General features: G+C 47.1%; 1 protein-coding gene across 1 annotated transcript in view; it reads left to right on the top strand.

Moving 5' to 3' along the window:
* Nucleotides 1–15632, top strand: part of ST14 (ST14 transmembrane serine protease matriptase) — a 39846-nt gene that overhangs the window by 12436 nt on the left and 11778 nt on the right. Inside the window, exons 2-12 of the mRNA XM_019660788.1 lie at nt 8413–8572; nt 9040–9167; nt 9337–9407; nt 9813–9970; nt 10165–10200; nt 10474–10714; nt 12594–12733; nt 13077–13174; nt 13817–13926; nt 14073–14203; nt 15453–15557. Coding sequence (XP_019516333.1) covers nt 8413–8572; nt 9040–9167; nt 9337–9407; nt 9813–9970; nt 10165–10200; nt 10474–10714; nt 12594–12733; nt 13077–13174; nt 13817–13926; nt 14073–14203; nt 15453–15557 — 1378 coding nt within the window. The remainder of the gene's footprint in view (nt 1–8412; nt 8573–9039; nt 9168–9336; nt 9408–9812; nt 9971–10164; nt 10201–10473; nt 10715–12593; nt 12734–13076; nt 13175–13816; nt 13927–14072; nt 14204–15452; nt 15558–15632) is intronic.

Below are 15632 nucleotides of genomic sequence, written 5' to 3'. Positions count from 1 at the left end.
GGATCCTCCTTGGGGGGTCCTTCCTGTGGGAGGACAGTGACAGGTCAAAGGGCAAAGGTGAGCAGGTTGGGCAACAATAGGTACAGGGTTCAGGGAGTCTACGCCCAGACCAGGGGACCAGACCTTGCTGTGAGTGTGTGTCTCTGAGGGACTCTGGTGGCAGCCTAAGAGACTCTGGGTGATGCTGATAGCCTGTTGTGGGAGGGCCCCAGGGCACGGAAGCAAAGTCCAACCAAGCAGGTATGTGTCTTAAAATAGGTGGACTGAAACTGTAACATGAACCGGGCTGGCTGCTCTCACTGTGATGGGAAATGGGTGAGCCTGGCTGGCAGCCTCTTGTAAACGGAAGGCCAAGTTACTTTCTTAAACTTTCAAGCTCCTAATAATAACCTCGGGCACTTGTTGAACTTCCCAGATCCCGGGGCCCTGTCCCTGAATACTGTGTCAGCATCTCCAGGGAATCTGAGGCTGGGCAAGCACTGTACTTTTTTTTAATCATTGTTATTTTTCATGCCCAGACTAGTCTGGGAAATGCTGGGTTGGTATGATCAATGGGAACCGTAGCCTCTTGTGGGGTTCTTCGGAATCTGGCTTCTTGTGAGATCAATTGTCATGGGTTGGTGAATGGGTGCAGAATTCTAATATGGGCTGTCTTTTCTCTTCAGTCATCCTGTGATGAAAAAAACAAGTGTCCTCTCTGTGCTGGTCACTGTGTTGGGCCAGGACTGCAAAGGCAGCAGGACGCGTGAAGTCTTGGATGCGTGAAGTCTTGGATGCGTGAAGTCTTGCCCTTGGGAGCCTGCATGTGGGCTGGCTGCTCTCTCTCCACAGCTGCCTGAGTTTTCCTACATGTGGGTGGCGATTTCGCTAGACAGAGCCCATCTTAAGTAGGGCTTCTCTGAGACAGGATCCCTTCATAATCAGCCACTTGAAACAGAGGCCTTGCTCCAGTTTCACCCCTGGTATCTCGGTACTGTGCATTTCTGTTGGATGACAAATACAGTGTTAGTTTTTGGAATTCATCCCTTGCTGTGTCGTCTCAGGTGGCCTTTAGCCATGCTGTGTTTCTGGGGACCCTGGACAGGATCTAACACAAACTGGCATCAGGGAGTGGCCACGAGAGTTCTGCTGGCTTCCTCTCTCTCCTTGTAAAGGAAAGCATCTTCAAGTATCACAGAATACCTCCTCTCTGTGGAAAACCATTGCAGATGTTCAGACTGTCCTTTCTTGCTTGAACAGTCTCAGGGATATTTTATGATTCTCATGACCATAGTGACAGTAATGACATCATGGAATTGAAATCTGTCCTGTCTGGTGGTGGGTACACTGAGTCACCAAACCTATCTGTAAGTGAGGAGCACCTGCCACAAATCAACGGCAGAGCTGGCAGTGGCTCATGAAGCCAGCCACCTTTGTTCTAGTCTCAGGTCTGAGTAACACACCTTTGTCTCCAGCCAGTGACATCACCCCTGCCCCTTGACCTTGATCTGCAACAGCAAAAGCAGGTTATCAGTTGTCATGTGATGGCTTTTCACGGTCCCTCCCAGGACTCTGAGTGACCTCTTCTTTTTTCAGGCTCCTTCCCTGCCTGAAGATCACACCCAACCTTTGCCAAATGAGGAACAATCTTTAAAAAGAAAAGAAAAAAAAAAAGAGTGTGGCATGAAGATTTACTTTTTTCCCATCTACTTGGGTTGGAATTTTGTGTGGGTTTTTGGATAGTGTTATTTTTGCCATTTATAAATGTAAACACTCACCAGTTGCTTTTCCCTAGTGAGGACCACACTCTGACCTACTGATGGCAAGTCCAGCTTCGGATTTGCTGGGCCCCAGAGCCAGTGGGAGAGTGGACCCTGGAGAGTTTGGAGCCGGTGACAAGTCTGTTAGAGTAAGCTTGGGGAGTCAGAAGAAGGTGCCTCTCAAGTGGGAAGATTCTTTGGTTGACTTGGACAGAGTTTTGTTTGCTTAGCATTTAGCTTTCAGCCCTGGTGAGTTTCTACTTAATGGGAGTCAAGTTACTGCAAGGGTCTTTCTTCTATCATCAAATACCTCCTGTAAATTAGTTTTTATTGACAACCACTGGCCTTGCGGAGGATATGTGTCACTTTCACTAGTGTGCTTAAAACAACAGAAAATGTGATTTTCTCGAGAGCTTCTACCCCAACTCCTGATTTCTGGACCATACCCCTCTGTTCTTCCAGAGAGTTAGATGGGAATGACGATCATCTGACCTTGTCCCTGCAAGCTGCCCCTTGGGTTCTCCCCCTTCACCCCTCCAGGGTCTTCACTCTGCGTGTGCCCCAAGCCCTTCATGCCCACCTGTCCTCCAGGAAGTCACCCCTTGCTCTCTTGTCTGAGCTGGCTTTGAGTCTTGCTGTGTTTCTGGAGAATCTGGCTGGTCAGTGGGAATTGGCCTTGAGGGTTATGTGGCCTCTGTCTCCGCTTGTGGTAAGAAAGCATCTGACTTCGCAGCACTGGGTTTTGTATGTGTTTATACCTGCAGATGTGTTTACTTTTATGAAAGAGCAAAAGGAGAAGCAAAAGCAGGTACCAGCATACTTTCTCTTCCATTGGCTTTGTGACTCTGTAGAGAGGTTGTTATAGAGTGTAGAGAGGTGGTTATGTATGCAGTTGAGCCCAGGGAATGGGAGCGCCCTGTCCCCTTCTCTGCCATGTGCACACGTGAATCCTGTCTAGGGTGGACGGGTGTGGCTCATCCCAGCTTTGCTGCTTTACTAACTTTACTACCTTTGTGACTTTGGACGGGTTACTCCCTCTCTCTCAGACTCAGTTTCCTTATCAATAACATGATTGGGTTAGACAAAGTGATCTCTAACATGCTTGAAAATGGAGCTGAGAGTAGGGTTATAAAAGGAAGCAGTCTAGTTACTGATTAAACAGCATTTATGGGCTGAGTGGAGTCCAGCATTCACACTGCAGGGAAGATCAAAGCCCGCCATGGAGCCTGTCTCACTGCTGACGGCCTTGTTCCATGTCCAGACTGGAGGTGGCCCCTGGGGTGCACTGTCTATGCTGTCAGCCACTGCCCCCTTCCCAAGGAGCTTGTTTTCCCTTTTCCCTGAACACTTGCTTCCTGAGTTATGGAAGCTGACCACACTGAGAGGCAGAAACCAGGAAAATTCTGGAATGGCTGTGTGATCTTGCAGTCATCATTTCTCCCTGTCTTATCTATAGAACGGGGGTGATGGCACCAGTCATGAATGTTTCCGGGATTGCTAAGAGGATCAAGTAAGAAAATAGTTGTGAAAGCACTCTGTCAATTTAAAATAAACATAATAAACAATTATTTTGTTACATTTCTTCTAATATACATATACATACACACAGTCTATTCAAAGAATCTAGCTAAAGCCTTATTATTTTTTCGTTTTTAAATATGATTAGACAACCAAAGACCATTGGCCATTTAAAGAAAACCTACAGCCTAAAAGAGAAAGACAAAGTTCTGAAGATAATATATATTTTAAAAATCTAGTTTTATCCTAAGAAAGAGCAAGAAGTTAGTGCATTCATAAAAAAAGAAAAGGGGGCTCAAAAAAGTAACCATCAAAGAATAAAACATCACTCTTGGAAATGAAATATATGATTTTTAGAATTTAAAGAAAAACGTTCATTGCCTTTATAATAAGTCATGAGATCAGGTGATATTAATTCTTCAGCTTTGTTCTTTTTTTCATGGTCTGTTGCATTTCCATATGAATTTCAGAGCAGCTCATCAATTTCTACAAAAAACCTGCTGAAATTTTGATCAAGATTATATTGAGTCTATAGACAGATTTGAATAGACACCTTAACTATACTGAGTCTTTCAATCCATGAACCTGGAATATTGCTTGATTTATGTAGGTCTTTTAAAATTTCAGCAATTTTTTTTTTTTTTAGCTGAGCCATTCTGCCACCTGTTGGCAGCTCAGCTGCAGCTCAGCTCGGGCCAGGAATCGAACCGGCGACCCTGTTGCTCAGAGCTCGCACTCTTGAGTGAGCTCTTAACCAACTGAGCCACTCGGCCGGCCCAGTAGTTTTCAATGTACAGGTCTTGGACATCTTTTGTTAGATTTACCCCTAAGTATGTTGTTGCTGCTATTGTGAATGTTATGTTTTTAGTTTTAATTTCTATTTCATCATTGTTAACATACAAAAATACAAGTGAGTTTTTATATATTGATCTTGTATCCTGCAACCTTGTTAAACTCACTTATTTCAATAGCTTTTTTGACTTACAAAGCTACAGTAATAAAGACAGCATGGTATTAACATAAAGACAGACAGAGATCATGGACATAATAGAGTCCAGAAGTAGACACATAAATATATGGACAACTGATTTTTGACCAAGGACTGTATCCAGAATATATATAAAGACTTCTCAAAACTCAATAGGAAACTAAGCAAACCAATTTTTAAAAACTAGGAAAAAGATTTGAAAAGACACTTCACCAAAGAAGATAATCAAATGGCAATTAAGTATATGAAAAGATGCTCAACATCATTAGTCACTAGGGAAAAGCAACTTAAAACCATAGTGAGATACCACTCACTATAAATCTCTTAAAATGGCTAAAATTAAAAAGATTGACCATACCATGTATTGGACAGGATGTGGACAAACTACTGATGGGAATGTGAAATAGTAGTCACTTTGGAAAACAGTTTGGCAGCTTCTTAAAAAGTTAAACATACATGCAGACTTATTATTCCACTCTTAGGTAATTTTCCCAAATGAAATGTAAGCATACAAGGACGTGTGTGTACAGGAATGTTTATGGCTGCTTTGTTTGTGATAGCCCCAAACTGGAAACAACTCAAATGTCCATCAACAGGTGAATGGGTAAACAAGTTGTATATCCATAGAATGGAATAGTACTCAACAATAGAAAGTGATGCGCTAAGAACATAATAAACATAATAATGGGGATGAATCTCAAAATATTGTGTTGCTTAAAAGAAACCGGACAATAAAGAGTACATGCTGTAAAGAGTTCTAGAAGAAGCAAAGTAGTCTTTACTGATAGGAAGCAGATATGTCGTTGCTTGGGGACAGGAGAGGGAGTGGGGACAGGAGGGGGAGGGAAGGACCAGGAGGAAACTTTTCAAGGTGATGGCTATGTTCATTATCTTGATTGTGGTGATGGTTTCATTGGTGTATACATGTGCCCCAAATTGTACACTTTAAATATGTAGGTTTTTTGGTCAATTATAATTCAGTGAAGCTATTTTTAAAATTCCATAGGTTTACAAGAGTAAATTAAAAAAACCCCAGAATGTTGAAGAATCCCAGAATCCTAGTGATGAAGAATGTAAAATATGAGGGAGGGGATAAAAAGCGAGATAGAGGTTTAGAGGACCTACTCTTTATCCTTGGTGTTCTGATATTTCATCATGATGTATTTAGTTATGTCTGTTTTTTTTTAAATTTATTTTCCTCACCATTCAGTGAGCCCTTTGAATGAAAGAGATATGCCTCTCTTTATATTCTCCCAGGATTTCTTTGATAATGTCCTCTGCCAGGCTCAGGATTTGGGCTCTGGTGTTATAGAACATAGAGGTGAGACAGGGAAGGGCATTGTTAGCAATACTCAGATCCCCACCTTTGTCCCAAACAAAAATACCCCTATCCTACTAGTCCCCTACAAGAGGTGGGAAATAGATTTCTCTAGACCTGAGGACAGTAGTGCAGAGGAAGGCTGTAGTGAGGGGCAAAAAGAGGCAAGGTCTATTTACTCTCACATGTTCTGGAATTCTAGTGGCTGTGTTTAAATTGCTTCATCCAGGAAATTAGAAAATTATTCTCTGGAGCAATTAAACCACCCCATAGAAAAGATCTACATAGCCTAGCTGTCGGGAGTTCCCAGTTAAAAAAAACCAAACCAAAACAAAAAACAAACAAACAAAAAACCCCTCCATAATTGTGGCCTATAGTGAAGCCACTTGGGGCAAGCCATGCATACACGGCTTCCAAACGGACCTCATTCCTAAATATGAATTAACAATGAAGCATCCTTGGGCATTTGGGGAAAGCCTTCAATATGAAAGAGAAATTGAAAAAAAACAAAACAAAACAGAAAAAGTACTCAATAGAAATATAAAGATGAGATTTGGCATCCAAAATTCAGAGAATAAAAAAGAATAAAATTCAGAGAACATGAAAGAACTCTTGGAAATTAAAGTTTTGGTAGCAGAAATGAAAATCTAAATAGAAAGTTTAAAAATTGAGATGGAAATAGTAGAGAAAGGATAAGTAATTTTAGAGATCAATATAATAGAAATTGCAGAAAGGTAGACCAGAGAAAATGAAGGGGAGGACATAATCTAAGAAATAATACAAGAAAGTTTTCCAGACTGAAAGATATATGAGTTTCCAAACTCAAAGGGCAGGTGGAGAGTTCAGCATCATGAAATTGAAAGACCCAATTCAAAGCACATCCTCAAGGCTTTCAGAAAAAGATAATAAATCATGAGTAAACAATAATAGATGTGTACTATTATCATACTTCTCAAAAGCAAAATTAGAAGCTAAAAAATAATGGAGCCTTTCAAAATTCTAAGTGAAAATTATTTGAAACCCACAGTCCTATACCCAGCCAAACTATCAACAAATGTGCTTGCAGAATTAAGAAACTTTTAAAAACATGCAGAGTCTCAACACATTTCTCAGGAAACTACTTCCACCAAAATGAAGTAGGCCAATAGAGATGAACACATGGAATCTAGGAAACAAGTTTTAACACAAGAGGAAGATGAAGGGAATTCCCAGGGTGATGGTGAAGGAAGTTCCAGACAACAGCAATGAGAAAGGACAAGGGACATAGGAGGGAAACCCCCAAGAGGAAAATGAAATGAGAGGTTGTTTGACATACTTTATGAAAGAGTAGAAGAGGATTACAGAGCTCTGATTATATGGAAAGACTTGGGTATATGTTAAAAAGAAATCCAAACAAATGAATATTTGCAGCAGGAGAAGCAAAATTGTTATACTGGGAAGGAAACAATAGTGAACAACATTTTCAAAGACTAATGAAAATATTGAGTATGGATGTAAATTTTTAAAACTTTAGCTCTATAACTATTGGGAGGTTGGGTGAGAAACAATGAAGGACGGTCATTAAAATCCATATTATCATAATAGAAAGTCAGTTGATTATATTTTAAATAAATGAATCAAGATATAGTGATATTGCTATATTTAGAAATATGGAGACAAATTCCTGAACAAACAATTTGAAAGCATTTTAAGCAGTTGCCTCGGGGGTGTTTTTTTCTTTTTTAAAATTTATTTTTATTGAGATATAATTGACATACAATATTGTGTAAGTTTAAGGTGTACAACACATTGTTTTGATACATTTATGTATTGCAATATGATTACCATGGTAGGGTTAGTTAGCTATGGGGTGTGTTTCTGTGTGTGATATCTGATCAAGTCACAAATATAACTTATTAGGAAACTAAAATTAGAGATAAAAGTATTCAGATATGTCAGAAGGGAGAGAATATATCATAGCAATGAGTTAATAGATACTCATAAGGTTTAAATGTGACAAACCAAGAAATGTCAGTTCAAGCACGTTTATTTAGAGTTAGAAGGTTAACACCGGAAGAACTACATCTGGAAATTGTTAAAAATAGCCACATTTATGGAATTTGGGGTGTAGGCTATTGTTTTTATTACAAACTCTTTTACAGTGTGTATGAGGTAAACCTCTAAAGGGCACGGACCCTTTCCAGGATTGAGGGCAAGCAGGTAGAGTGTGTACTGTAGGGCAGAAAAACTTACCTGTCATTGCGTGCTGACATTGTACCTGCCCCGTCCACATTCATGCCCCCCTTCCTGGATGCCCCCTGACAAGGAGGAACCAGGGAAACTGCTGTCCTGTTTGTCACAAGTTTTGTTGCTTTTCATGCTCTTTGAATCTGAGCAGGGGTGTGTATTCCAGTAGAAACCTGATCTTCTCACCTCACCTTGAGATCCTGGACTGGGACACTGAAGGCTAAAAGCAGGGTGGCTTGTTCCACAGTAGCACGGCAGAGCTGCCCAGGTTTATAGCCTTTTTACTTTTGACTGGTTAAACATTGGCAGAGCAAAGCCATTGAGTAGGATGTACAGTATACATGCTGCCCACAGACTCCTGGTGCAGGAGATCAGTGGGGACAGAATCTCGTAAGACTCCTTGCTCCATGCCCCATGCCCGGGGCTGTGGTGGCTGGAGGAAGGGCTGCCTTTAGAAGCTTGCACAGACGCATGCAGTGGCCAATCGCGGCCCTGGGTTGGGCCCACCTTCACCACACCTGCACATCTACCTGTGTCCAAGATGATTCATTTAAGTGGCGTGCTTCAATGACGGGCTGTTGAGGTGAGAGAGTGTTTCAGCTGCAGTGCCTTTTTCTGTTTAGAACATGAATGGCTTTGAGGAAGGCCTGGAGTTCTTGCCAGTGAACAATACCAAGAAGGTTGAGAAACGCGGCCTCAAGTCCTGGGTTGTGCTAGTGATTGTGCTGATCAGCTTCTTCTTGCTCTCTCTCACGGCTGGTTTACTGGTGTGGCACTTCCAGTGTGAGTAAAGCTGGAGGGGGGGTGGCTCTGGGGGTGATTTGGGGGTGGCTCTACCTTCTCCCTCAACAGACAGACCCAAGTCCTGCCTCTTATGGACAAGAGGGAGAGAATGGAGGGTGCTTCGTGAGGGTGGGTGAGGAGGGGTCTAGCGCTCTGTCTCCCCTGGCTCTTTCAAGCCATAGTGGGGGGTGGGGGATGAATTGTTGGTCAGAGCTGGCCCACAGGGCTCATACATCCACTGGCCCCTCCCGGCATCCACTCCCCTATTTGTGGGAAGTTTTGTTGCTTTACATGCTCTTGGATCTGAACATAGGTATGGATTCTAATAGAGACCTGGCCCACCTGCCTCTATGCCCTTCATCATAGCAGCTCCTCCAAAGTCGCTGAGGGCAGCTTGTGGACCCTGGGGGATGGGACAGGACAACTGTCACATCTTTTGACTACTGTCCTTTCCTGGTCTTGCGCAGACCGGAACGTGCGCGTCCAGAAGGTCTTCAATGGCTATCTGAGGGTCACAAACGAGAACTTTGTGGATGCCTATGAGAACCCGAACTCCACTGAGTTTGCAGAGCTGGCCAGCAAAGTGAAGGAAGCGGTGAGTTCTATCCCTGAGCTGGTGCTCAGTTCCTGCTGTCTGCTCCCTGGGCTGGTGTGGGAGGTGGGAAGGGCCCCCAGGTCCCAGGAGGGAGGGGGCAGCGTGGGCTGGTGGCAGGGGGCTGTCACTGCTCTCCGGGCCTGCCCTGAGCCGCTTGTCCTCCCCTCAGCTGAAGCTGTTGTATAATGGGATCCCAGCCCTGGGCCCCTACCACAAGGAGTCGGCGGTGACTGCCTTCAGGTGGGTACTGAGAAGAAGGCTGGTGGGGGGCAGTGCTGAGAATGGGATAGGTGTGGTGTCTAACGTGGGACAAGTGCCTCATGGCCTGTAGGCTGATGAAGCCATGAGGTCCTGCCTTGGAGAGCCAAGGCGCCAGCCCTATTCTGTCCTTCATGCCCTGTGACTTAGCACGCTTAGCTCCTCTGTCTCCAAGATGGATGACCCGGGAGCGTTGCTATGATGAAGGGTATGGAGGAGGGTGGAGTGCTTTGCACGGTGCCTGCCACATACGCCACTGAGGAATGGTAGTGATTCTTTGTTATTTTTCCAAATTTGAGTGTGGGTTTGCCCCTGGCCCCTGGGAGAGTGGGGACAGGCGGATGCCCAGAGCCCGCCGGCATCTCAGACTCAGTCACCTTTCCCCAGCGAGGGCAGCGTCATCGCCTACTACTGGTCCGAATTCAGCATCCCCAACTACCTGGTGGAGGAGGCCGAGCGCGCCCTGGCGGAGGAGCACGCGGTCAAGCTGCCGCCGCGCAGCCGCACCCTGCACTCCTTCGTGCTGACCTCCGTGGTGGCCTTTCGTGAGTGCAGGGCTGCCGGGGGTGGGCGTTAGGCGGGCCAGCCTGCGGCGGAGCAGGGGGAATCACTGCTCCTGGGCCAGTGCCGGGAAGAGAAGACGGTGTGCTGCCGGCATCTCCCTTTAGGGGAATAAGGAAGCCGGAATGAGGAAATAGACCAGATCAGTAAATACTTTATTCTTCCTCTTTTTCTTCAGCCACTGATCCCAGGACAGTACAGACCTCCCAGGACAGTAAGTATTGTGCCCTTCTCTCACAGGAGGATTGGGATATGGCCAGATGCTCCTTCAATCAAGGGGTTCCCAAAAATTGCACGGATGGTGATAGCCAGCACATCCTTTCGGCTCCCCCATGCCATGAGAAGCCCCCTTCTTGGTCTCTTGCTGGTCCAAGGCAGCCTGGGGCACCTTGGAGAGGCCAGGTCTGGGGCCACCCCCAGTAGGGCTGTGGGCTGCTCGCCCCACCCACTGCCCAGCTCTGCCCCACAATCCTCTCCTGTCCCGCAGACAGCTGCAGATTCGCCCTGCACGCCCGCAGTGGGGAGCTGACTCGCTTCACCACGCCTGGCTTCCCCGACAGCCCCTATCCAGCCTTCGCCCGCTGCCAGTGGACCCTTCGGGGGGATGCCAACTCTGTACTGAGCCTCACCTTCCGAAGCTTTGATGTCGCGACCTGTGATGACCGTGGCAGTGACCTGGTCATGGTGTATGACACCCTGAGCCCCGTGGAACCCCGTGCTGTGGTGCAGTGAGTGTCCTAGGGGGACACAGGTGGGCTGTGGGAGCTTGGTGGCCGCCCCTCGTGGGCTGGGCCTCTGGAACTAGCTGCAGTGTAGGTTGGCGATATGGTGTGTGACTCTTGGCCACAGGCAGCTGCAAACTTCCAGGCAGCAGAGAACAGGTGTTCTCCAGTGGAGCATCTTGGGGGTGATTTCTTGGCCTTGGCAAGGGTGGGTGAGGAAGGCTCTCCAGTGAGCAGGTGTGCTGCCTCTACCTGCCAGAGTGAAGGTGCGGCCTGCTGTGGTAAAACAGTTATGTTGAGGCCAACAGATCAGGAGATAATTGTTTGTTACTCACAGTTCCGAGAGGGCCACACAAGGAAGCACCAAGGTGGGTCAAGAGGCAGAGGACACTGTTGGAAAACGTGGGCAATGCTGTTTTGTTGTGGTTTCCACAGGAAAGGAAAGAAAAGGCAGGGTATATAGATTAAGAACTGATAATTTGAATAATTCCAGTTGGCTCTAGGGCATAGGTGTGTCTCATTGTCTGGTACCTGGTGGTGGGGTGATTAGGGCAGGTGAATGGTGACCTGGAGTGTAAGAACCCTAGAGAGGAGGTGAATGGGGTCGTGCTCTGGATTGGTTGGTTGGCATGTGAAAGGCTTGGCCTCAGGTGAGTCTGTGCTATCTCTAGGAATTGTCTAACCCTTAGAGGACAGTCTCTCCAGCAAGGCTGCAGATGGCAAAGTATCCGGATTACAGGACATAAAAAGGCACCCACTAAGGAGGTCGGGGTGCTGAGATGCACGCCACCCCAGCCAGCTGCATGTCAGGACGGAGCACACCTCTCAGAGGTGTTGTGGGTGGGGGCGCAGTGCCCCCTCCCCTTCTCTCCCTGGCTCAGTGAGCCAGAGCCTTCTACTGCCTCTGTGAAAATGAGCTGGGCAGATGTTTCACGATTAATAATGGGCTAAAATTCAGGCCGAAGCCAAGATAGAACCATCTGTTACCACAGCTTAACAGCCAGAACTTCTGTCTAAACACCCTTTTTGTGCAGGTTTTTTTTTCCCTCTCTCTAATCTGTTAATTGTACAACAAATAAATACACGTCCTGAAAGGAAAACGTGGAAAACAGACATGCACAAAGAGGACAAATGTCAATCGTAATCTTCCTAGGAACAATCACTGTTAGATTTGTGACATACATTCGTCTAGACTTTTCTGCTGAGTATGTGTATGTTTGTGTAAATATTTAAATATAGGATTATATAGCACCTTTGGTTTTGTTATCTGCTTTTAAAAAATGAAGTATATTATGAAAGTCTTTCCAAATCAATAATTCTGTCTCTAACGATCATTTTTAATGGTTGCGCGACGTGGAGTAGTTGAGAGGCAGCAGGACACAGTTGTTGGCCGTGTGGGCTCTGGAACCTGATGCTTGGGTTTGAATTTCAGCCCTGACACTTAGCAACTGTGGGATTGTGGACTTCCCCATGCCTCAGTGTCCTTGTCTGTAAAATGGGGATAATCGTCTCTACGTCAGAGTTGTGAGGAAGATAGCTGTGTTAATAGCTATAAAGCTTGAAGAATAGGGCCTGGCATGTTTTTAATACGTGTTAGTTGTTCATGCTGTTACTACTACTATTATTGTTATTATTTAGCCGGTAGTTTATTTAATGAATCCTCTAATGTTAGACATTCAGTGTTTCTGAGCTCTTGCTATTTTAAACAAGGGGAGTCTTACAACTAAATCCTTACTCAGGTCGCAGATTGCTTGAGTGGGGCGGGCTTTATAGCCCCACCCTTGGCCTTTTGTGAAGGGGACCAGGGTTAGGGATGGAGTCCTTGGGTGCCCTGTGCTTGGGTTCTGTCCGCTCTTGCTAACGCCTGCTCCTTTTGTCCCCACAGGTTGTGTGGCACCTACCCCCCCTCCTACAACCTGACCTTCCTCTCCTCCCAGAACGTCCTGCTTGTCATGCTGATAACCAACACCGGGCGGCGAAATCCTGGCTTTGAGGCCATGTTCTTCCAGCTGCCTAAAATGAGCAGTAAGGAAGGGCTGGGGTGAGGTCCTTAGCAGTTGGCTTGAGCCCAGGAGGCCACAGGCCAAATCCTGTGGCTGGTGAACTGGCCCAGGTCAATGACAAAGGTTTGAAACTTAAGCCAAAGGGCCTTTTGCCCCTCACCTGGGTCAGGAGGCCTCCCTGAAGCAGTCAGCCTCCTGGCACTCGGACTTTTCAGCAGATGGCTGTGACCTCCAGGTGCCCAGGCTTGCAGCCTGAGAGGACCACTGGCTTTGCCTCAGGCTGGCTCTCCTCCGGCCTCTCGGCCAGCCTGCTGGGCTGAACAGGTTCTCAGTCCTCACGCCGTTTCTCCTGCCTTTCCTCTCAGGCTGTGGAGGCTACTTACGTGAAGCCCAAGGGACATTTAGCAGCCCCTACTATCCGGGCCACTACCCGCCTAACATCAACTGCACGTGGGACATAGAGGTAGGAGCTGAGGGGGGAAGGAGGAAGGTGGGAATAAGAATGGAGAGAGAGAGAGAGAGAGAGAGAGAGAGAGAGAGAGAGAGAGAGAGAAATCCAGAATGGCATGTGAGGAGGGCAGAAGGGAGATGGGCTCAGCAACCCCGAAGACCTGAGTCCCGCAGGTGGGCAGGTTTGTGCAGGGCTGACCTACAATGTGAAGCTGCCCCAGACTCAAGTCCTAGCTCCTCTCCATGGCTGATGCTTGCTCCAGGTCACTGAGAGTGCTGGCGGCTGCCTCTGAGAGGCGCGGTTGGGATGAGGTCAGAGAATGTGTGTGCTGAGTGAAAGAAGTCTTGCTGACAGGACTGCCCCTTACGCTATCCCAATCAGAGATCCATCACTCTTTCCTACTTGCCATAACGTCGGAAGAACTTTCCAGCCTTCTTTATCGCTATAACAGTGTCTCTTGCGTCGGAATCTAGAAGTTCTTCTGAACCTGGACCCCAAGCCCTCCTGCTGTGTGTGGCATGTTGCCCATGTGGGCTGGAGAGGCGAGACAGCGCAGCCGTGCTCCAGGCCCGGCTTCCCCAGCCCCCACAGCCACCTTGGGTTTAGGAAAGAGGGAAAGAAACAGCAGAGGCCCAGCAGCATCTCTCTCCTCAGGTGCCGAACAACCGAAATGTGAAGGTGCTCTTCAAACTCTTCTACCTGTTGGAGCCCAATGTGCCCCTGGGCACCTGCCCCAAGGACTATGTGGAGGTCAATGGGGAGAAGTGAGTGCCCGAAAGTGTGTGTGCGTGTGTGGGGGAGGTGGGGGGACCAGAGGAGTGGGGGAACTGGCCCGGTGCTGGTGCTTGTGGGGAGGGGGTGCCTGAGCCCTAGGATGTGTCCTCTTCCTACTGTTGGCTCCCTCCTTCAGGTACTGTGGAGAGAGGCCCCAGTTTGTGGTTGCCAGCAAGAACAGTAGGATCACTGTTCACTTCCATTCGGATCAGTCCTACACCGACACGGGCTTCTTGGCTGAGTACCTGTCCTATGACTCCAGTGACCGTGAGTAACTTCTTTGGAAGGAGGAGCCCAGCTAGAGGGAGGGACCCCCGATTCGCTCTCTGTGCTGCATCTTCTTAGCATTGTGCTTTTCTGATTCCAAGATGCCAGAGAATGTACATATCCCTCTAGTAGCTTTTTGAAGGAAAAAAAAAGGCTGCCTTAAATGCATTTGTTAAAAAGGCCACAGTGAGCACTGGCACACACCGCGCCCTTCAGTCCCACCGTGAGGCACTTTGAGCCCAAGGATCCTGAGTACCTTTGGACCACCTGTCCTTTTGGTTTCATATCACTGTGACTTTGATAATTGGGGCTTGTCTTTGTGGCCTTTTAGCACCTTTCGAATTAGTTGCATAATTGTGAGACACATTAGAAAATTCTGAAGCTTGAACATCACACTAACTGTTCCTAGCTTTGGCGGTTCTGTGATCTATACCTACGAGATCTGGCGGTTTCTGTTGCCTTTAATTTCCCTGTCTGCTGTATGAATAGCAGTTCTTCCACATACACGATGGTCTTTTGTCTCAGCCCTGCATCAGAGAATAACCTTTAGAAGACATTTTAAGTTGAATTCCTATACGCAAGAATCCAAATTTAAGTTAAAATTCAACAGCACAGCTCACCACCAAAAGTGTGATTAGATGAGCAAACCACTTTGATAAGTGACTAAGTTACCTATGCAGAGAAAGTAACAACGGACTCCTCTCAACTTTGTCATCTCTCTGCCTGATGACATCAGTTGTCAGACACCTTCCAACTTCAGAAACATGGAAATGTGGGAAATACCTAATTAAGGAAATGTAGTGATACCATTGAACACTTGCATGGGACACATACATCATCAACCTGCTGAGCTACTGTTGCTCTGTGTTGCTGACCGGGAGCCTGGGCCATGGGGGACGTGGCCGGCCAAGAACACAGCAGTAGAGCTGAGTGTACACCCAGCCAGCCCCTTTTCACTTTGCCTGGAGCTTCCTGGGGTTTGGTCATTGGCAGTCAGGAGGGACTCCCGCCCAACCCGCCCCTACTGGCTGGAGGAGCCCCCTTGCCACAGCTTGATGGGCCTGGGAGACCCCTGCTCTGGGGTCCCAGCTGCAGCCCTCTCTGTGTTGAGGACTGGCGAGAGCTTTTTTTTTGGGGTCCTCAGTGTGGCTGTGAGGTTGGCTGTGAGGGAGGGAAGGTGAATAGGGGAGCCAGCTGTGGGAGGAAGGGGTGGTGGCCACGTACTTCAGGCCTGCCCTATCCCGTGCAGCGTGCCCGGGGAAGTTCATGTGTAACACGGGACGCTGTATCCGGAACGAGCTGCGCTGCGATGGCTGGGCTGACTGCGCCGACTTCAGCGATGAGCTCGACTGCAGTGAGTGGGGCTGCGGGCTGCGCTGTCCTCTGTCCTTGCTGTGCCCCGGTGCCTGCCAGCTGACTCCTGTGGCAG

Source organism: Hipposideros armiger, unplaced genomic scaffold (genome assembly GCF_001890085.2).
Source record: "Hipposideros armiger isolate ML-2016 unplaced genomic scaffold, ASM189008v1 scaffold_330, whole genome shotgun sequence".
Taxonomy (NCBI): Eukaryota; Metazoa; Chordata; class Mammalia; order Chiroptera; family Hipposideridae; genus Hipposideros; species Hipposideros armiger.
This window is presented reverse-complemented; position numbering and strand designations above follow the sequence as displayed.